At 45.7% G+C, this 22,693-nt stretch overlaps 1 protein-coding gene and 1 non-coding gene across 12 annotated transcripts in view; one reads left to right on the top strand and one right to left on the bottom strand.

Moving 5' to 3' along the window:
- Positions 1-22,684, top strand: part of LOC106749546 (diacylglycerol kinase eta) — a 30,331-nt gene extending 7,647 nt beyond the window's left edge. For 2 of the 11 annotated variants that reach the window (XM_014629131.1, XM_014629132.1), the window contains exons 2-23: positions 13,653-13,857; positions 13,958-14,094; positions 14,233-14,324; positions 14,396-14,526; positions 14,614-14,782; positions 14,907-15,009; positions 15,483-15,485; positions 15,623-15,945; positions 16,017-16,331; positions 16,407-16,555; positions 16,632-16,878; positions 16,959-17,332; positions 17,428-17,762; positions 17,854-18,190; positions 18,271-18,498; positions 18,574-18,676; positions 18,750-19,019; positions 19,103-19,397; positions 19,480-19,800; positions 19,884-19,979; positions 20,086-20,220; positions 21,856-22,684. In XM_014629131.1, the coding sequence (XP_014484617.1) occupies positions 13,704-13,857; positions 13,958-14,094; positions 14,233-14,324; positions 14,396-14,526; positions 14,614-14,782; positions 14,907-15,009; positions 15,483-15,485; positions 15,623-15,945; positions 16,017-16,331; positions 16,407-16,555; positions 16,632-16,878; positions 16,959-17,332; positions 17,428-17,762; positions 17,854-18,190; positions 18,271-18,498; positions 18,574-18,676; positions 18,750-19,019; positions 19,103-19,397; positions 19,480-19,800; positions 19,884-19,979; positions 20,086-20,220; positions 21,856-22,146 (4,608 nt within the window). In that variant the 5' untranslated portion in view covers positions 13,653-13,703 and the 3' untranslated portion in view covers positions 22,147-22,684. Of the gene's footprint in view, positions 1-1,950; positions 1,969-12,905; positions 13,157-13,652; positions 13,858-13,957; positions 14,095-14,232; positions 14,325-14,395; positions 14,527-14,613; positions 14,783-14,906; positions 15,010-15,482; positions 15,486-15,622; positions 15,946-16,016; positions 16,332-16,406; positions 16,556-16,631; positions 16,879-16,958; positions 17,333-17,427; positions 17,763-17,853; positions 18,191-18,270; positions 18,499-18,573; positions 18,677-18,749; positions 19,020-19,102; positions 19,398-19,479; positions 19,801-19,883; positions 19,980-20,085; positions 20,221-21,855 lie in introns of those variants that run through there. The other 9 variants (XM_014629130.1, XM_014629134.1, XM_014629128.1 and 6 more) reach the window with 9 other exon arrangements.
- Positions 11,963-12,034, bottom strand: Trnat-cgu. The gene has a single exon. It is a non-coding gene; the product is annotated as a tRNA-Thr (tRNA).
- Positions 22,685-22,693: the final 9 nt, after the last annotated feature.

Below are 22,693 nucleotides of genomic sequence, written 5' to 3'. Positions count from 1 at the left end.
TATATATATATATATATATATAATATGGGGAGACTTAACATTATCATCTGGAAAAACGTTCCACTCGTCTCTCTGTATCGCGAGTGAGCTCGAACGGCGAAGTTTGATGTTTTTGGACGCTCGTGCGAGATGCAGTTTTAAGATATGGAATAAAAGTGGAGAGGAGGCAAATATGAGAGTTATGGCGTCGGAATGTCATCAAGATGAGAAGAAATCCGAGGATGGAAGTTGCGCGAGCGACGTTCCGCCGGGCGTTTCCGAGGGTCTGCCTCCTCGACCCACGGTGTACCCGGGCAAGAGAATTAACGAGAATTTACAAGGATCTCCTCGTTGTAAAAATTGCAGAAAGAGAGAGAGAGAGAAAGAGAGAGACACGAAACGCCAAGCACCGCTTTCATGCATCAGTCACGAGCTGGTACTACCGAAGGCGGTAACGGCTTGCCTGCCTGCTTGGCTACCCCATATTTTTCCCCTCGATCTCCTTCGAGGGAGACCTCTGACGTACGAGCGGGCCTTCTTCTATTATGTTCGTCTCTGCTTCTTTTATTACCGTCCTTTGCCTTGGGATTTTCGGATTATTGCGTCTTACGGCGATGTAATACTAACGTATGGCTGCTGTCGCGCGCCGCTCACCCTCGTCCCAGTCGTTCATTACTTATGTTTTATCGTTTTAGTAACGCGGCGACGAGCAGCCACTCACCGTAAGTAAATCGTTACTGTAATATCATCGCGCGTGCCGTGGACCATCGTAACTTGACTTGATCCGCGCGATAGAGGAAGAGAGAAAAGCGTTTTATTTTCTTCTAAGGTACATCCTTTAAGGACTTAGAGTTTACAGTTTAGAAGTTAATAATACTAATAATATAATAATATAGTTTTAACTAATATTTAGCAGAATATACAGAAGGAAAAGTATACAAATTTTAAGAAAGCGAAGAAACTCCCAAGGAGAAACAGTAGATGTACGCTTTTACATTTTTATACTTATCGCGGAGTACAAGATAATTTCGCAACATACGCGTATATAGTTATGAAGAAAATTATAAAATTACACAACAAAGGAAGAAAAAGATAGAAAAATGAATACTTAAGACTTCAAACTAATCTAAATTATAATACAGCAAGTACAAATCGTCGTACAACGTACTGTATTAAAATATGCTACGCCAAATTCGAATGCAGAAGTATGACAGTTGAAAGATCGGCAACAAAAGTATATCCTATCTAATAGTTATAGTTGTATGCTCGGTCATTGTCCATTATTTCGAGAAAATGTTTGCTACAAGATGATCGTACAGATGTCTAGCGAAAGATTGGGGGAGGGGTGTGGGGAGGAGAAGGAAAGAGAGAAGGAGAGAGAGAAAGACACAAAGAGCACGTGGAGAACAGTCGCCACGTGGCGGAACGATTCTCTCTTGTAGGCTGTCATTTATTATTGAGACGCTACGTCGCGCCTGAGGATCGCAACGATGACGTTCGCGCGACTGGTCGCGGCCACTCGAGTCGTCGATCGCGTGGCGGAAACATCGGCCGGTATCTTTAGAGCTTCCGCTTCTACTTCTATCGCCGCTTCTCTCGTCGGGAACTTCACCGGCGGCACAGAAGCTGCGAGGAGAATTTATAGAATATTAAACGTGCGTGCGAGGCCGGCTCGCGGACTCTCCACGAGGCGAAGTCGCGTCGCTACGAAGTGCGCGGCTGCAGTTAGCGATTGAGGAATCGTGCCGGCGTTACGCACATCCGTCTTCCTCTCGGCGAAAGGAAACGGACGAAGATGGATGCTCGTCTTACGTAAGAACCTCGCGAGAAGGAAGGGGGGGGGGGGGAAAAGGAGAGAGTACGGGTCGTTTCCGATAGTTCCAGCTATTTTTATCGTTCGCACAAGATTCAGCCGCGGAGAAAGGATGCCTCTCCGCAAAATCCTCGGTGATCGGCGATACTTCGTCTCCACGTGGCGCGACGCACACGGTAAATAATTGTTGATTGATCCGCGCGTAATTGACAATTTTTCACGCGCGCCCGCGCCATCCGTCGATACCGATGTCGATATTGTGAATAATAGCGAGAGACAAAACGCGCGTTCAACCTTGACACACGGGATAAAGCAAACACTCGAGGTGTAGCTCGCGGATGGCTTTGTTGACCGAAGATAAAAAGGGCGTAAGACGAGATAGTTGAAAGGTATCACTCTTCCCCGACTCATGTGCCGGGCTCTAACGTTTCCGAATAACGTGTCCGAACATAGTTACACGTATACGCCGGAAATGCACGCGCGGACAACATAAGATTACTTGAGCGCAACGCTCTACCGAACGTACATATACCACTCATTGCTCCCGGCGATCCCATCGAATCTGAAAAAAAACACGATTTTTCTTTCCATCGTGTGCGCACGCGCTCTCGTACGATTTTTCTCATACGCTATAATTGTTTTTACGGTTTATGTCCTCCGCAGAGATATTTGCGGACGCTTTATTAAAACGTTTGCCGGTGCAACTCATTTCACGTGGGGCGTGTGCGAGCCATTACACGCGAAAGGGCTGAAAGCGTTTCCCATCGAACTTTTTCCAACAACGGAGAAAGGGCACAGCGATAAAAAAGAGGATCCTTTTGAGAAAGAAAGTGCGTCGATGCTATTCGTCTCTCTCTCTCTTTGTAAGTAAACCGCATTTACGATACAACGTCAGCTTTATTGGCACGCGGACTTCTCTGGCCATTCTGTACCAGGAATTGCCAACGAGTATACTGATTTAGACGTGCCCCCTCGCCACTCCTCCCTTACCCCTCTCATTCACCCGTTCTCTTTCTCTCTTTCTGTTTGGAGGAAACACCGGTTTCGGGCAAAACTCTTAATTACGATATCGATCTAGCGGCCCCGTGCCAGTCAGGTGTCCAATTAAATCCTCCGACCCGGATGGAACTATTTTAATCGACATTCATTCGCGTACGGATCGAGCTTGCTCTTGAAATCTCGTGGCGCGATGAAGCGCGCGATTCGATATAGGTGCGCGAAATTCACCGATACGCGCGTTAATTAGCATCAGATGTTGCCGAGATGAGATTCTCGCGGGCTTTTGCACGGACACGTGGCGCGCCCGTTCTCTCTCTCTCTCTATCCGTCCGTCTCAGATATTCCGAAGTCTAGCCGTTATTTTTACGCGCGCATAAGGGAGTAGTAGCGCGCGAGTCGACGGTATCAGTCCGCGGCTTGTCTTAAATTAATAAATATAGATACACCTAGACTGCATCGTGTAGTCAGACCACCGACACGTTACCACCTACATGCTACCGTTTATTTATAGCCCTTGCGAAAAGCGCCGTGTGTGCTCGCGGGCGTGCGTGAATGTTCATCACGGTAAACATGCAGACCGCGGCAACATAATCGACAATTCGTCTCGTACCGCTGCCCGGCGGCATTTCCTCCGCGCCGATTATCCGGCGCCCGTGTAGCGTATATTCACGCAACTGACGTCAGAGATTTTAAGTGCCTGCCCTCTTCTCTTTCGCGGAAAATTCTAATATATTTAATTCCGCGTAGGGCAACGCCGTTCTTTACGTTGCCGGCGAGTTGCGTGCGAAATGCGTGAGTCGGGAGACCAAATGAATAACGAATTTCGAGACGTCCATCCGCGAAACGGAGAAACAGAGAGAGAGAGAGAGAGAGACTCGCGATCGTCGAACTGATCTAAATTTCTATTTATTTCGATGATGTGTCTGTCCTCGATTTACTCGCGTCGCCGACGCGTAATATTATCGATATCAGGAACGTCACAATTACCATGTCGAAACGTAATATCACGTAACTGGGACGAGGAGTTCTTCATAGTTTCATATTCCCGTTCCGTTGTGCAANCCTCTCTCTCTCTCTCCTCCCCCCCCCCTCTCCTTTTCTCTAAGACGCAATTCCGCGCGACACGCGACATACGACGTGAAAATACCGTTTACTTGCGAAAGAATGGGCGATGCCGGTCGGCGATAAATTTATTTTTAAGTAGCGCGACACACAATGTAATTCAGAAAATCGAAACAGAAACGCATGCGTATATCATGCGAATCCCTGCGGTTAATTCGTACAGGCCTCGCCCTGGCTTATACCGTGACGTGAGAACCATTGTACCGTACAGCTAACGTCGCAATCTTCATGCTCAAATGCGATACAATTTCACGTAGGGCCAATTAACGGAGCGATTAATTAAATTATTCTCCGCGCAGCTGCGTCAGTCCGCGACGCTTGATCGCTCGTGAGGAAGCTTTCCATTTCGCGGAATTCTGATGTCTAGCCAATGATCGGTGGAATCTCTCCGAGTTAATGTCGAGGTTACCTTAATTAGCCGAGTTGACGATATTACTCGCTTTTTTTTTACGCTTGGATTTTTATAGGACTTTTCGAGCAGGAAATAAACGCGTGTTTTTGTCGGTAACACGCGCTCTAAAGGAAGGATTATAGGATGAGGAATAAAATGAAGATTGCTGTGCAGGATTACCGTTAATTACGTTTGGTTTAGCATTATTGTGCGCCAGAATATTCATGCTTATCGTTGCACAGCGTCTAATTCTTGTGAAAGCCAGCTCAACAGGCTGCAAAAAACGCTGCGGACTAATTGGCAAAATTGGCCCGATTACCTTTTTATTAACATATCACAAATACCGACGCGCGCGCTCGCGGCCCGCCTCTAAGCAATTTGAAGGGAACGAAACGCGAGAAATGGCTTTCTTGACAGCCGTGAAATTACATAAAGCGGAAAGCGGTTCCAATTTGGAAACTACGCGTGTTTATTGACCGCGGAATGGACAGAAGGTGGGGTTTAACGGGTCGATCAATTTTCCGGATGTTTCATCCGACGACTTGCCCCGATGATCGCGCTTTCGCATGCACACGTATACACACACACGCACGTACATCGCGGCTAAGAGAAATCCACTCACGCGCGCTCGTGTGTATGTATAAAAGGACCTAACATAACTTCGCGCCTCGCCCCTGTCCGCTTTTTGCCCGCGAACATATTCATGCCGTCCCGCATTTCAATGCGACTCGCCCATACGGACAGACCCCCGGCGATCGAATATCATTCTCGATAAATATTTCTTCAACGTGCGCGAGTTTTACCAACGAAGAAAATTATTACGAACTCGCGAACCTTGAAAAAAGTGCCGTTGTTTCCTCTCTTCTTGCTTTTGACGTACATTATATTTTTAGACTTTCACAGGTAACTTTTTAATTACATTCAAAGCGGTACTCATAGTCGTTAATAATTGTAGATTATTCTTGCTTTACGATGCAGGATGTAATTGATTACAAATGCGTATTCATAGATCGTTATTCAATCATTCGGAGCTGCATTTCACGAAACGCTCTTTGACGAGTGTTTGAAGAATTCATCATCCTTTGGAATTCGTATAATCTGCAAAATAAATTTTGATGTTTTCAAAAGAGCGGTAGCCACGGTCGATTTCTAATTATCGGTATAAATTGCCGTCGTTCCGTCGGTGAGAGTTCCGACGAAATAATAAACTAACGGTGTTTCGATTCACAAATCAACGGTGTTTCGATTCAGAGATTATTTGACTAATGCAAAATTAATTTTCGTAATAATTTTACAGAAATTGAAAAATAATAGATTCGCGGGACCACGATTACGTGTTGAATAACGATCGACTATAAATACCGGTCTGATCACTGAAATCCGTGTTTGGTAAATTATACGCCTATAAATGTAATCGAGTGTATACGCGAAGCGGCGCGATCGTGCGAGGGAATATTCCGTTTGACGCAGAGCGCCGAGGGCTAATTGTGCAAATTGAATTTGAATTACCATTGATGTTTGTATTATTTATATTATTCGAAAGGAGAGCGCTCTTGAACGTGTAATCGCCCGAACAAAATAATCGCCCTCCGCTGTTTTATCTCATTATAGTTGAACGTGCCAGGAACGTAATCCAGTCACGACCCATATTCGGCGAGCGCACAGGATAGGGATTGAAACACGGTGACGGAAAGGTCAAGTGTCCATTAAAAATCGGTCGGAGAATTCGGCGGACGAGTGACGTACTCGTGTGTTTGCGTGTATGTGTGTGTACGAACGCGACTCAGGGTTTGGCGCGAGGCGTGAGAGAATTTTCGTATTCTATCGGTTCGCGCGCGTGTCCATTCGCATCGCCGAACCCAGCGCAATCGAATAAGAACGGGGCTAACTAGAGCGCTATGTTTCACCAGGCGAAACAATTTAGCATATTGTAGTCCAGTGTCATCATTTCGCGTGCGCGAACAACGCCGTATAATCAGCGCAAATCAGGCCCCCGATAACAGAACTTAATTAATTTTAATGCCGCAATTGTCGGCTGTGCAGCTGCGAATCGGCTCGAGTAACCCACTTTGCGGGATTCCTCAATGACAAGGCTCTCGTGCAATTAAAAATATAGTCATTACGAGTTCCTTACACACGTTCGCTCACGTATCGCAAGAGCTATACGAGTTAAAGTAATTATGATAAAGGTTACTCTAAAGAAACAAGTAATAGAAGTTGCACGCGCGAAGTAATTACAAAGTTACACGAATATAATTACTTGGCGAGCAGTTTTGCGCGTGTGCATTTTTTTCTGTATTTATTTTTTGCACGAAATTCCAAAAGAAAGATAGGGAGGGAGAGAGAGAGAGAGAGAGAGAAGAATGCATGTCTCGGACTAATAATACATATAATAAGACGGAATGCCTTAATACACGCGTCTCCGTACACGAGCTATATATTATATTTGTTGGTTATATATGTACTTGACTTTAACGTGTCGTATAGCCGAGCGCGATAATGTAAGCCACATCCGCGTGCAACCGGAAGGATATTCGCGTGCCACCTCGCGTCCTCCGTGTATCCTCCGTGCAAATATGTTCCATTATGCAGCGACTGCGCGCTTAGATCCGACCGGCGGCGCTTGTTGCACGCGCGGACCGCTAAAAATAGCGCGCGTATGTGGCATAACGTAATGAGTCGCGACACAAAACGGGGTGGGACGATGGGGTCGATGCGGCGGTTCCGTGCGGCTAATTAAACTGCGTGGTTTTAAGAGCTCGCTGAGAGAGAGAGAGAGAGAGAGAGAGACAGACCGGCTCGACACGATCCCCGTGATCAATTCGTACCTCGACACGTTAGATTACACCAGCCGAGGGTTGGGTGATATCCTAACAAAGATTAGTTGCTCCTCGGACAGCACGTGACTACACGCGAGACCGCTGGCCGTCGTCGTTCCTCCTGCGACCACCATCCACCACCTTAATTCTAATTTAAGACTTGTTTTCCGACGTCAAATGTCAGGGTCCTTGCGGTCGTTACGACGCGTCAGTACTAAACAGAAAAGAGCCTTCTCTCTCTCTCTTTCTTTTTCAACAACAAAGGCGTTTTTCACAAGACAATCACCGTGTCACGGATTCGCGTCGAGGTAGAAGAGGTGCCGTCGCTCGTTTTGCGTCCTCGCGAGACAACTTTTCGATCCGATCACGTTCTCGAAACACGGCGGTGGAACGCCAGAAGGTTTTGCGGCCCGCTAAAGTATCGGCTGAAACCGAATTTGCGAACCGAGAGAGCTCGTTTTTGCGCCATAAGCGGCAAAACGTCGTTTTTCGCCACCACCGTCCCGAGGGTTGAAGGATTCGTTTTGCATCTGCTGGGGCTGGAAATTCCCGAAAATACATCACCGAGGGGAGATACGCGTTAATCTCGGCGAGAAACGCTCGGCGAAGGAAGCGTCGAGAGGAAATTCGGCAAAAGCGTCGGCAAAATTTATCGGCGCTTCGGCCGAATGAAAGTGCGTCTCAGGTGCGTCACCGCCGCGCGTTCATCATCCCTGCGTGCTACATACGTACGTTCTTGCGACCCAAATTCGCGCGGGGATCTGGCCACGCCGGCCCGTACTATCCCGCCGGCGCGAACATAGTACGAACGGATAGATAGCAATATAAGCGATATAAGCCGGGCGCGATAATGTCATCTCGCGGCGAGCGAAGCACCCGCAGCTGTAATTTAAGTGACGATCGATCCCCCCTCTCCGGCTAACCGATTCGGCAGGCTCGCGTCAGGATGGATTTCCAGGTCAGAAGGTCACGGCGTTTACCGTTCACGCGCGCAAGCACAAGCAAGCAGCAGCATCCAATATACAATATTGAGAATTCAGCTTTCAACGGCCCCGTTTTCTCGTGGTCCGCGCGCGCGCCGGAATTTCGTGACGCGCGACGTGTCACCCCTCCTCGCCCCTCTTCGCTCCCCCTTCTTCGTCTCGTTCGTGCTTCAGCCGAGGGCTACGTTTGTTCATAAAATATGTATGCCGTATACGCAGGCTGAGGCAAGTCGTAACCATCCTTGAGGGCTGAGTAGTCCCCCTCGAATGTTTCTTTTTTGTCGCAAGCAATACGAGGCTGTCGAAAGGAGGAGGCGAAGAACTTACCTGTGTTTCGCCACCCTGCCGACTCGCTCTTTCTCATGTCTCTCTCTCTCTCTCTTCGTGCCGGTCTCTCGAAAATATGACGAGAGTTATCTTCGGTGTTCTGCCTGAACGATCCGCGTTATTACGTTCAGAGGGTTATCGTGCCCGCCCGTAGATACAGATACATTTATTCAACGTATCTCTCTTATTCTCGATATATATGAATAAGTTTTGCCGATACACGGATAAATCGGCGTCAATGTTTTACGAAGCGCGACCACGAGGCAGGATATTTGGCGGGATCTTCCCGGGTGTTGGAAGAAATTGTTGCAGGAGAGAATCGAGACATATTTGGACGGCTGATAGCACAGCCGGGCGATACATTTTCTCGGCTGATGTTCTACATCGTCGGAAAAGGAAACGCGAAAGATTACAAACGGAACCGACGTGATTGTTTTACAATCGGGTTGGAACCGTCCATATGGAAAATAAAACTCTCGCGATCTTTATGGTAGTCGAATCTGAAAGTAATCTGTTGTGTCTAGCAACGCGAGGGACCGATTGTTTCGAAACTCGCCACACAGTTATTTCGTCCTCGCACGGAATTTTTCTGGTATTTTTATTAACAGCAAGGACACGTCAACTGATAATATCGGGTGTATACCGCGTATGCAGGCGTGTCGTATGTGCGTGTACACGAGAGAGAGAGAGCTCGCGCTCAGCTACGCGCTAAACGAATTAAGTGGAATGTACCCGCGTCGTGTCTGACCCAGTAGTGAGTACCTGCGTCGCGCCTGATCCGGTTGGAAGTGCGTGTCTAAATGTTTTCATTATCTTGTAGCACATCTGAGGTCGTGAGCGGCACGATTAGTGATTAAAACTGTTAACGGATTAAAGACAGTCCTAGAGCGTGAAGCACTCACGCTGTCCTCATCAGGATGAAAACGAGGAGTTCGGGAGCGGTCCGACTGACCCACTTCTTCGAGAATTCGAGGAAATTAATTTCACGACCGAGAAAAATATTCCATTCGGATGAATTGCGTAATTTTTTTCTTTACACGAGAACTCTCGGGTTTGCCTCCTGTGCTTTTATTCACGTCGATTCCTCCTCTGTGTCGTATCGCACGCCCGACTATATTTCTCTCTCTCTCTTTTTCGTCGATCACAATTTCGAGGATGGACTTTAAGAGATGCACGAATATAGTGTACTGAGGAGAGTAACCAGCCGCGTCTATCATCGGGCGATGATTAATCGGTCGAGTTCGGTTACGCGATGACGATGATTAATCGATGTACTACAACAAGAGACGCGCAAAAAGGCGCCGCGAAGAATAGCTTCTGCCCTCTTCGGTCCCCCGTGATTATTCAACTATATTTGCCGTATTCGCCCTTATAGAGGGGATGAATATTCGCGTCGCGCGTTACAGGGAAAGTCCATTAACACTTATTGCCTCGCTTTACCTTTCCTTTTACCCGCGCGGACTCTCCAGATACAAGATGATTTGCGACGCTAAAGCGCTTTGCGCAACGCGGCTCGCGATTACGTTGTACAAATAATAATCGTATCGCGTTGCGCCTTTGCTTTTACCGGCGGAACAATGAGTTTGTGCTTTAAAAGAATGAGAAAAACAGAGCCACCGTGTCAGGCCGGCACAGGTATTCTCTACTTTGTGTCAGCAACTTTATTTATTTATCGACATCTCTTAAATTTGTGAGAAACTGCATTCCCGATTCTTGCTTGCAGCGGTGATTTCTTGCGCTTTAAACAATCGGAAGTTATTCCCGTTAATTCTCCACTATGACTCGTGTAAAAAGTTTCTCGGTATCTAATTGGGATCAAGTTCGATTTCTCAAAATGATGAATTCTAGATGGGACATCTACGCAGGTTTTAGATAGAAGTATAATGTAAAGATACGGCTCTAAGTGAAAAACACAAACAGATCTTATTTGGTAACCTCCAACGTTTCCTTAAAGATTACTTATGGTTTTCATTTTACATTACGATTGAACGAGATTATACGAAACACTTTAAGTATTTACATTTTACAAGTACACACGCACATACGTTACATACACGCTATTAAGAGCATAAACATTTAAAAATATATAGTTCCGTTTATTAATTTTTTAATCTCTGATATTCGGTCAAACTGTGACTCGACTCTGGCGATGACAGTCGCATGCGGCGGCTTACAACCAATCAGCATCGTGGAAAAAAGGCTTTATCCCATGTTTGGGATAAGAATGGGATTTTTAATTGATATCGTAATGGGACAACTTTGAATATTTTAATCGGAATCTATGCTATGTATGTGGGAATGTCTGGGAACATTTCTGTGCGAGGATTTCTTCGCTCTCGAAATAAGACGTGTATCGTTGTCTCGCGAATATGGAATACTGCTACCAAAATTATCTATATCGCTCCTATTATACGGTCGGATTGTCGCGAACAATACGGCGACCCGAGCACTTCGGAACCGCGTCATTGGCAATTTCGTACCGGGGGGAATCAGTTAAACTCGCTTATCGAAGAGAGAATCTATGGGCGTTTACGTGGCTTTAGCGAATACCAATGGGACATGGACGAATGCGACCGGTGACTTGTGTCGCTCTCGCGGATATTTGCTGTTGTGTAGAGCGCAAAAGGATAATATGCCGATTGTATTCGCATCCGTAAGTGTGTGTGTGGACGCGAAAGAGAGAGAGAGGGCGAATGGACGCGTGGATGTGTGAAACGACCGCGTTTCTTTTTTCGCGCGATGAATAGGTCGGCCATATGCACAAAGGCTGCTTCGAATTCTCGATATCGCGATCCGCGGAATGAAAGCGGCGAATGGATAACACAAAAGGCCGCGACCGACAGGCTCAATCTCACCTGGCATTCAACGCCGTCGTAGCGTGTACACGCGCACGGCTGTGTGGGTGATGAAGTTTTTTTTTGTCCTGCTTGATAGTCGCGAGCCTCTCTGCCAATCTGTTTATCCATATATGTATGTATATACGTGCAACCGACTCGCACAGAGCTGAAAAGTGGCTGCGACGATAAAGAAGTAAATACACGGTGGTGTCGTCGAGTCCACCTACATGTCGTCCATAATTCACCGATCGTTATTTGCACCGACTCGTTCAACTCGCGAACTCGCCAAGTCGCCCCCGTAATAGATACGAGACTCGAGGGACGGCTGTCGGAGAATCATCGTCGAAGTCTCCCTGGTCGAGTCTGGTAATGAAAAAGGAAAAAAATCAATCGGTCTTGTTTGATGGAATAACAGTTTGCTGAAGCAAACTTACGTACCGTAAACCATCTCTCGGCGTTCGCGTAACGATTCTGTGGTATTTCATTTATCATTAAAAGCAAACTCCAAGAGTGTTTTTCGTAAACAATTTCCGCACGTGCAACCACGGATACACACTTGGGGATTTTTCGAAAATTTGTGGACAAATTAATCACTGATATTAAAAATAATAATAAATATCAGTAACAACTTTATAACGTAGAGTCGTATCTACGTTGAAAGGTTTATCGTTCTCCAACGGACAAAAAAAGACTGCCTCCTGTGAGGTTTGAACTCACGACCCCTGGTTTACGAGACCAGTGCTCTACCACTGAGCTAAAGAGGCGTTCTGATTCGTCCGAGGGTATTTTGCACCCTTCTATTCGTCGCACGATGCATCTCGGAATTGGCGCGGCGGATCAAAAAATCAAATTGATCACGCACGACGACACAAACGAGCACTCTCGGCCGACAGTTTTACCTTACCTTTCCGATAGTAATCGCAACAATTCTCCTGAAAGCTCAAGGGTGAAAGAGCAGAAATTTTCGAGCGACTGACGAAAATGAAAAGCGGAAAAGTTGAACGATTGCGCGCTTGAAACGGCGACTAATCGGCGATTCACACACCGTGTGACGAGGAAAACAAGCGCGTACATGAAATAGCAAGGGTGATACTTTTTTCAATCACGAAGTTCGAGAAGAATAAAGTCGATTCGACCGGCGCATTTTCGGCGGAATATCGTGAAAGAATTTCCGAAAGCTCCACCCGCCGCACGCCTGTCCGAAGATAACACGCGCGTCCGATACACCCTGTGTCCACCTGTCAATAAATACAGCCGACACGTGTGGCCGGTCGCTTCGGCGTGTGACGGTGCGAGGGCGCGAGGCTTTGTTCCCGCGGTGGATAAGCGCGCCTGATAACGTGTCTCGACACGCGACCGGCCAGCCAGCCGGTGTATTGACAGCTGTGTGTTGCGCCGCGCCTTAACTGCCTCGTGACTCGAGGCGGCGCGAAAACGTCAAGGCGACACAATGGCGCGCGCGCGCACGTGGTATCGCGCGTGTGTCACGAGCGTCCCGGGGGAACAATGCACGCGCGCGGGGATATTTATTTATAAGCGACGCGGCGTCATGACATGCGCCATGGGAAATAGGACAGGCTGCTCTCTCGTAGCAGAGGCGGCGACAAAAGTCAAAGAAGAGAGAGACCGATGCGTCGTCGGCCGCGCCGCAGGCATCGCTGCGGCGAACGCTGCTCGTCGTCCCGTCTATGTCATGTCGTCGCGGCGACGGCTGGATCGTCCGGGCGGTAAATCGAAGCGCGTGTCGTCGTAGTCGTGTGTAGTCGCTGCGCGAATGTCTCCGTTGCTGTCGTCGTCGCTGCCGCCTTCGCGTCGCGAGTCGCAGTTCAAATGTCGTCGAAGCAGCGGAGAACCCGCTCCCGATTCAAGGTACCGTCGTCGCCGAGGTTAGGCCCGCGGAACGTCTCTTTAATTAGATCGCCCGTTCGCTCAAACATCCCGCTGCCTAATAATCGCTTCCTGCCCATCTCGGGCTGTTAGCAATGCCATTATCGATTGTTTATAGTCAATAGACCATTCGCTTGGCTTCAATGTATTCGCACGTCGTCAAATGTCGAGGCTCCATTGATGCCGCGCTCCCGGGATTTCCCTTGCTGGACTCGTCGCGCCTCGTTCGAGAGATGCCGGCCGCTTTTAATTCACCTGTTATCTCGAGGACTGTTGCTCGCATGTTTCAGTCATGGATTACTTGAAATTTGTCGTTTCACCGACGTATGAGAGAATATGACGCATCATGAGTTTACATTTTTCTCGTTGAATTTATCATCGTATCACTTTGTTTTTCTCTTTTAGCATATGATGACATAATACATGATGTAATATGACATATTATTGAAGCATTATTATATATGATTACAAGGTGTTTTGTTTCTTATGTGTCAGGTGATAACTCCTCTCAGATCATTGGTTCTTTGTGGCGAAAACAGACAAGACATGGAGGAGTGGCTGAACGCAATTAGAACAGCGACAGAGAGTCGTTCTCAGGGTGATCCTGGAACTGCCGAGTTACTAGGTGGTAACCATCAGTGGTATGCAACTAGTCATGCCAGACCTACGTATTGCAATGTCTGCAGGGATGCTCTGCATGGTAAAGAGACTGGTATTCCTATAACTACACTAACAATATAGTCAAAATTATTCATATCAAGTCTAAGAATCAATCACAAATACACACAATATCGTTGCAGGTGTTACTTCCCATGGTTTAAGTTGTGAAGTGTGTAAATACAAGGTGCACAAGAGATGTAGCGCAAAAGCAATAAACAATTGCAAGTGGACCACTTTAGCATCCATTGGAAAAGATATTATTGAGGACCAAGATGGGGTATGTATATATATATATATATATACATGTATGTATGTATGTATGTATATATATATATATATATATATATCTTTGCTTTATTTGCGACAAGAAAAATCTACTCTGACTCAATTGAGCACGCATTAATTTTCATTGCAGAACATCACAATGCCACATCAGTGGATGGAGGGAAATTTGCCGGTGTCCTCAAAATGTTTTATCTGTGAGAAGACTTGTGGCTCTGTACTTAGGTATATTCATTACGATATCGTTTTCACATAAGAAATTGATGGAGAAGTTATAGTCGACGTGTCGTTCATAGGCTTCAAGACTGGCGGTGTTTATGGTGCAGAGCAACCGTACACACAGCGTGCAGACCTGCCATAAGTATCAAGTGTCCACTAGGGCCAGCTAAACTCAGTGTAGTGCCTCCTACGGCTTTGCATAGTATAGGTAATCGTCAAACTCTTGCAGAGTATGTAGAATGCAGTGTCTTACATAATGTTAATAAAATGACCATGCCCTGTGCAAAACTATCAGGTAGCGATGAAGCCTGGGAAGCAGTTAGACCTACGGGATGCAGTCCACTTTTAGTATTCGTAAACAGTAAATCTGGTGACAATCAAGGCATTAAGTTTCTTAGGAGATTTAAACAATTACTGAATCCCGCACAAGTGTTCGACCTTATAAAAGGAGGACCAGGTCCAGGGTAAGCGGCTGATCCTCGTATGATAAAACTGTCGATCAATCGATAATCTCCGATCGATTTTTCCATCATTTCGCCGGCGGGTTAAGCAAGCATGTCGAATATATGAATCGCGTTTTCTGCCCAGATTAAGACTGTTCCGTCACTTTGACCCTTTCCGGATTTTGGTGTGCAGCGGGGACGGATCCGTAGGATGGGTTCTTTCGGAAATCGATCGTTTAGGAATGCACGTGAGTAAAATTATATCTCTTATAAGAATCGACTACTTCACTTATTAGGCATGAATCTTTAGCTTTTTTTTTTTCTCGAGTCAATTGCGTTCTACCAAGGCTGCACTAATCCAGCATACTTCTTTCTTTGCACAGCGATTTAGCATAGCGATAATTCTTTGCGTGCATGCAATTAAATTCTATCATAATTGCAGTATGCGCGCTATTGTCAAGCTCTCGGAGAAGCGCTGTTAGCAAATTGTTAACATTTTTATCTGCGACCTTGCGTTAACGTGCATTGGCATATTACTAGCCTAAGCTGTATTCTGATAATTAGATCTATGAAAGATATTGCAGCTGGTGGTATTAATTTCATCAAGTTTCCGATTATAAACTGCATGGCGTGTCTCTTTTATGATTTTATTCCAGATGAAACTGGTGTGTGTGCTTTAGGCTTCTTTGTATATGCGAAGCTTCGTTAACTTTATTTACAGGCGGTAAGTGTAAACTCGCATGACTAATCTGACTATTTGTAGCAGTCAATAAAAGATATTACGAATACATACTATTGAATAATATACTATGCGCGTGTATCTCACGATGACGAGACTTATGTTTTTTCTGAAATTTGCAGAAGCAATGCCAGGTTGGAGTACTGCCTTTAGGAACGGGGAATGACTTAGCGCGTGTGTTAGGCTGGGGTGCATCGTGCGACGATGATACACATTTACCTCAGTTACTGGAGAAGTATGAAAAAGCAGGCACAAAGATGCTGGATCGGTGGAGCATTATGACATTCGAGCGCAGCATATCTCTGCCATGTCACAAAGTGACTTTGCATCAGCCTGACCCGGCTATAAAATTGAGCTTAGCTCACCAGTACGAAGACAGCGTTCTTGCTCATATAACAAACATTTTGCAATCTGATCAAGACAACGTAGTTATATCTAGTGCCAAGTGAGTAATGTCAATCGTGCTACTTTACACGTACGTTGTGGGCCATGTTGAACCGAAATCTTCCTCCGCAGAGTTTTGTGCGAAACAGTAAAAGATTTTGCAACGCATATACTGGAAGCCAGTCTAAACACAGGGGACCAACAATTGGGAGAAAAATGCGAAGTACTTCAACAAAAACTCGATCTATTGCTGCAGACATTGTCGAAGGAGGAGAGTTATTTATTCGATAACGGGGAGGAAACTGACGCTGCTACTATAAAAACCGATACGGTGATGAGCAGTAACCAAGAGAAAGGGGCCCTGGAAAAACCGGAGAAGGAAATGACAAATCTAAAGAGAGTCAGGAAAAGAAGATGTTACATGGAGAAGGATGCTGTAATGTCTAGGTACATGTGCATACATTTGTATTGAAAAATAAAAAGAAATATATATACATGTATATCTTTTAATTATTCTGTTAGAGCGAATAGCTTGAAAAGAGCCATCAGAAGACTGGTGGAACACACGGAATTGGCTATCGATGAGCAGAACAATCCTTCGGACGAGAAACCATGTAGTAAGATGCCAAACATCACCATAACATCCGACAGTTCCCCGATAAATACGACGGGTGAGTTATTTACCCCGCGATGAAAATCGCATGATTTTGCCCCTTTAAACTCATTTTCTCGTTATATGTAATCTAGGTAAAAAACAGCAATTAGATATCCCCGGCTTACAAACTGACCAAATTGACAACTTCAGTTTAATGCCAACCATAGACTCCGCCAGCAGCTTGGATATTTCACCATGCCCCAGCCCTACTCCTAACGTGGCATCTTTAAGCCCAATGCCGGATTTGAGAAGAGACTCGCAACCCGAAGAGCTATTGACTCTCCCAGCGCCTGACGGGTTCGCCGACAGTAGAAGAAATAGCGAGAACATGCCGCAAGGGTAACTTTAGTCGATTCAACTCTCACACGACGGTACACCAATTTGATGCGATTCTAATAGTTACGCGCATGTGAATTTAGAGCTTTCAGTTTTGACGGGCCAGCAATGCAAACTGCCGGCAATCAGCTGGCAGTACAGGCTGATAACTTTCTGTCATCCGAACTCACACAAATAGAAGCGTCTTCCGACCTCCCGGTGACAGTGACGAGGACTACCTTAGATACAAGTACACCGTCAGACGACGCGACCACCATTCAAGACACTATCGTTTCTCCTGACACAGATTCGCTTCATTCTAGAAATATTTCGCCAGAACCTCACGCACAAAAGCCCTCGAGGGCTAGGGTAGAGCCGAGAGGCAGCTGTACCAACAGCATCATCAGTACGGACAGCATAGTCTCCGACACGTTGGACTCGAGGAGCTACACCGTTCGGAACAGCGAGAGCGAAATCGGTAAGCAGACCTTCGTTTACGCGATAATATCGTAGGAAGCGCTGTATATATTTGATTATACGTAATTATTAGATAATCCTTCTCACACTTTCCAGGTCATATAGACAGCGACATATTTGATTCGTCGAAAAAATCGGACAGCTCGGAGATTGGACACATCGACTCGCCGGATAATTCCGACATGTTCTCCAGCGAGACTCAACACTCGGAGAGCGTGATAGACGATCTCAGTTCCCTTGGGCAGGACTTGATCAGTACAATACTGGCCGAAAGGTACGATTCTGTTAGAGAATGCTTGGAGTCCGAGGAGATCGAGAAACCGCAGAAATTTTGCAGTTTAGCACAGTTCGTCGAAGGAAACGACATCGCGAGGCAGTCATTCAAAAAGGGCCCGAGAAATATAAAGACGGACAGAGAAGCGAATATCGAGGTACTTTGGAAAATTCATCAATTTCCTGAGATTATGTAGATCAAACGTTTTGCAAGCTCCGAATGTACATTACGTCTTATTTTCGTTTTAGCAGGGAATATTCAATAAATACAAAACGGACGGCCTGGCAACGTGTGTGCGTGTATCGGGAAACAAGTCGATGCAGCCCGTGGAGACGGTGCCCGCAGCGTTCGGGAGTGTTGAAAGGGAAAAAGCGTCCGATTTGCTGAGCCCGGTATGCTGCTTCACCGTCTCATCGGACAACACGCCGGCCAACGAGAAATATTCCACAAATTTCCCACCGACGATCAGCGTCATCATCGATCCGCCAAGCCCGTCGATGTCGATTGAGAGCCACCAGGAGCTTAACTTGGATTACAACCTGGACCCGCAGATGAAGCAATACAGCGGCAGCAGTATGGAAAGACGTGAGTATCAAAAGCTGAAGTATTACTGCACGTGACAATAATTTATTCTCATACGTTAAATCGCACTTTTCTCGTGACAGTGAGCGTGGAGCTGCCCGAATCGGGCTTTTCTCCGCAAGCCACACGACGTATCAGCAGCGGTAGCTTACTGAAGGCATCAGAGGTTGTATCGTTGGCGGCTACCACGGCTCGCCTGGGCGGTTCGAGCGTAAGTTTGCGCAATGAGAGAGCGAAGTCGATGGACAAGACGGAGGATGTGAAGAAGCTTCCGATAATAAATCCTCTGGTCCGACTGCCCATGTGGCCAAGTGAGTGAAAAATGAGACAACCTGATATCTCCTGTGCGGTATAGTTAACGTGTCGTCTTTCCCAAATGTTTACAGACGTCAGTGGTGGGGCTGGCCTCATCAGTCAAGCGTTACTGGCGAACGCGGATGCTCTCTGTGCAGCGGTATCACCGTTGATGGATCCGGACGAGACATTGATGTAAGTTACATGTCATTCTGCAATTGGTATGTGCGAATCTTGTTCACCGCTAATTTATTCCGCATCACCTCAGGGAAGGTTACTTCGAGCGATGTGTCATGAACAATTACTTCGGAATCGGCATAGACGCGAAAATCAGTCTCGACTTCCACCATAAGCGAGAGGAGCATCCTGAGAAGTGCCGGTCGCGCGCGAAGAATTACATGTGGTACGGCGTTCTGGGATCTAAACAGTGGCTACAGAAGACCTACAAGAATCTCGAGCAGAGAGTTCAACTGGAGTGCGATGGTCAGAGGATACCGTTGCCATCTTTGCAAGGAATCGTCGTGTTAAATATACCAAGGTATATTCCAGTTGACAGTGTAATCTCCGGCACTCGCGCGCCATTCTTGACGATTTAATACGAGAATTTTGCTCTGCCAACAGCTTTATGGGCGGTACGAACTTCTGGGGTGGTACAAAGGAGGGAGATCTGTTTCTAGCACCGTCGTTCGACGATCGTATATTGGAGGTGGTGGCGGTCTTCGGGTCCGTTCAAATGGCCGCGTCGCGGCTCATTAATTTGCAACATCATAGGATAGCTCAGTGCCAGACTGTTCAGATTAATATCCTGGGAGAAGAGGGCGTCCCTATACAGGTGGACGGTGAGGCTTGGGTTCAACCACCCGGAATTATAAGGATTATACACAAAAACCGCATGCAGATGCTTTATCGAAATAGGGTGAATATCCATCTTGTATTGTTCTTCCTTTGTTGACGATGTTGGCCTACGAATAATTGGAAAATGTAATTTCGCGTCGCAGGCGCTCGAAACATCGTTGAGAGCGTGGGAAGAGAAGCAACGTAACACGTTGAGCGTCGTAACACAATCGACCTCTACTCTGAGCAGTACGTTGCAGTCGCAGTCTAGAGTACAGTTGCAAATAAGCGGCAAGCCTTCGCAACTGAATGAAGAGGAACTCAACATTCTGTTCAGCTTCATCGAAGCTGTGACCACTTTGGTGAAGTGGGTGAAACTACTGATTATATCGCATCCAAGCTTGGAGCCGGATTTGTACCAGGTTGCCTCGCGAACAGCCCAAGCCCTCGAGCAAGTACATCCGGACGGTAAAATCTTACAAGGGGTAGGTGAAATTTCGAGTCATTAGAGACGTGCCAGAAATATATATTGCGATCGAGACTCTATCTGTGCTTTATTTTCCGTCAGGTGAGTTTGAGACCCATGGTGACCGAATTGGTATCAAGCTCCCGACAATTGTACGAAGAATCCTGCGAATTGCTACGCGATAAGGCCCATAATTTGGTAAGTGTCTCAAATGTCTTTCCATTAGACATTTCTGAAACTTTTGTATCAGAGTGCTGTTTCGTTCGTTTCGTTCGTTCAATTAACGTTCACTTGCGCGTATAAGCAGAGGCTACGAGAGGACTTGGAAAACAAATTATCCCTGGCTCTGGCTGGTATGGAACAAGAGTTGCGAAAGTGCACTTTTGACGAGAGAGGTACGGGACTGGTTTACTTGCAGAACATTGTCGTGGACGATCAGGTATAGTTCCTTCTTATGATCTATGTAATGCTGTTCGAAATCAAACTTTTCTAAATTACAAGTTATGAGATCAACTATTCTCACGTTTATCTGTCATGTATTCTGCATTGTGATAAAGTTTTACATCTTGTGATATTTATTATATACGTTTAATCGACGGGGAGGGAGAAAGATAGCAAGTATACTTACTGCAAAACTAATACATGTAGGAACGTTTCGTAAATATTTCCACTGTTCGAATGCGAGTTAGATTCATATGGATTTTGGACAAATATGACAAGTTTTATCCATTTTACACCCTTGATATTGTATAGCCTTGTCTATTTTTCACGAGGTTATCAAGTATTCGAGCGATACGCATTAGTATACCGATGTTGAAATGAACGATAGAGTTATTCATTGTTTCATCATATCATATATGTTTTACTCGTATATTCGATATTCCATCTTATCTCTCACTGAGAGATATATATTCCGAAAGAAGAGTAAATGTAAAAATAAACTGTGATGACGAACTATTTGGATATAAACTAACAAGATATACAATATTATGAAAGCACCTCTCTTTCGTACATCAGACACGAAAATTGACAACTTTTTTTGAAAGAACTTCATAATTCATTATGCGTAAATGTTTTCAAATGATAATTAATAAATTATCCTATGCTTTATTTCGGATTGATTGAGTGCTCAATCCCAGTGCTGGTAATATGCTTTTAAGTCTTAATGCTTATGACATTAGTAAATAGAGATTAGCGTTAGAGACTTAGTTTTGGCGATGTAGCGAGATATGGTGCGGATTAATTTTGTACATGTCTGTATGTATCGTACGTGCATGTTACATCCGCTAACAAGTGGATTGCCATCCAGATGTTTTCGTTTATTTCACACACACACACACACATACACACACACACACACACACACACACGCTTGGATCTACTTATATAGTTCACACAAAATGGAAACGCGCGAAAGCAGACGACTTACTTGGCGATGCTGTTGTACCTATTCATTTACATTAGCAGAAGTAACACGTCCGAGTATGTGCACTTGAACAACACGCAAACTTAACTTTTGCTTTCGTTAGCGCGCCTCCGCTGCTGTGCCTCTCATGATTTCGTAAGAGCCGATAGATCGTTGCACGATCTGTTTTAATTAGCACTTAACAACGAGAGGGGAACTTTCGTGATTTTTATATGAGCCTCATGAAAGATGTAAATTGTAGCGGATATATATATATATATATATATATATATATATATATATATATATATATATATGAATCTCGCTGAAGTATAACAATAATAAACAATGGAATATCTGACATTGTTTTATTGATGTACACCGGATTTGCGATATTTGCGGTACTCGTGCGAATATTTTACGGAAATACGGCGGGTAATCGCCACTCTATGTCGCGCGAATGACGATCGCGAGGTAGACGCGCGAGTGAGAAAGAGCTACTTTGTGTGTGCCTGACGAGTCGTTATCACATCCCGAGTGCAATTTCTCCACCTGCATATGATTAGCATGTCTCTCTAACGTATGTCGTTAAAATAGCGTACCGCTTACACGCGTATACTAATCTGACTAACCGTTCACTAACCGAGCTCTCGAACTCTGGGTCTGCAGGGTGATAAAAAAAATCGTCATCGAGGGTTGTTCTGGTTAAAGTTCCGTCGCTTCACCGGCAACTCGAGCACCCATCCGGCGCGGGAGCAGGTCACCACGTGGGGCGTGCAGGAGGTCTGCACCTGGTTAGAAAATCTGCAGTTGGGCGAGTACGCGGACAAATTCGTGTCGCATGATATACGAGGTAGGGAGCTGCTGACGCTAGCCCGCCGCGATCTGAAGGAGCTGGGCATCTCCAAGGTGGGGCACGTTAAGCGCATCTTGCAAGCCATCAACGACCTTAACAACTAAGTCGCACGAAGAGCGTTAGCATTGAGTTTACGTGTCTACTGAGAGCGAGGATACGATATTATCCTCTGTGCATCATTCCAAACAAGAGAAATGTGCAACTATAAGTTGTTTGAGCAAGAGAGAGAGAGAGAGAGAGAGAGGGAGGAAGAATAATTTGAATATTTGACAAAGAGAACTTTCTTAAATCTGCTAGATCCACATAGAGGATAGGTAGAGAGAGACATTGTTATATTCTTGCCCTAAATGTTAATTACTTCAACTTCTGAGACAAACGACATCATGGGTACTAAAGAGGACAATATTCGTCACGACGAATATTGCTCGCGGCGAGTCCTTCCGGTGTTGTTGTTCGAAGGGAGGAACCACTTCGTCTGTGCCAAAGAATATTTATTCTATATTAGAAGTCACACGAAGAAAAGCAAAAGGTAAACTTGTCAACTCGTCGACAAATTTACGGCGCGATTCTATTTATATACACATACCACTCATATATACATGCACAAATATACACGCGTTCACACAACACACACACACACACACACACACA

Source organism: Dinoponera quadriceps, unplaced genomic scaffold (assembly GCF_001313825.1).
Source record: "Dinoponera quadriceps isolate SergipeBrazil2010 unplaced genomic scaffold, ASM131382v1 scaffold3324, whole genome shotgun sequence".
Lineage (NCBI taxonomy): Eukaryota > Metazoa > Arthropoda > Insecta > Hymenoptera > Formicidae > Dinoponera > Dinoponera quadriceps.
Note: the sequence above shows the minus strand (reverse complement) of the source record. Positions and strands in the feature narration are given on the sequence as shown.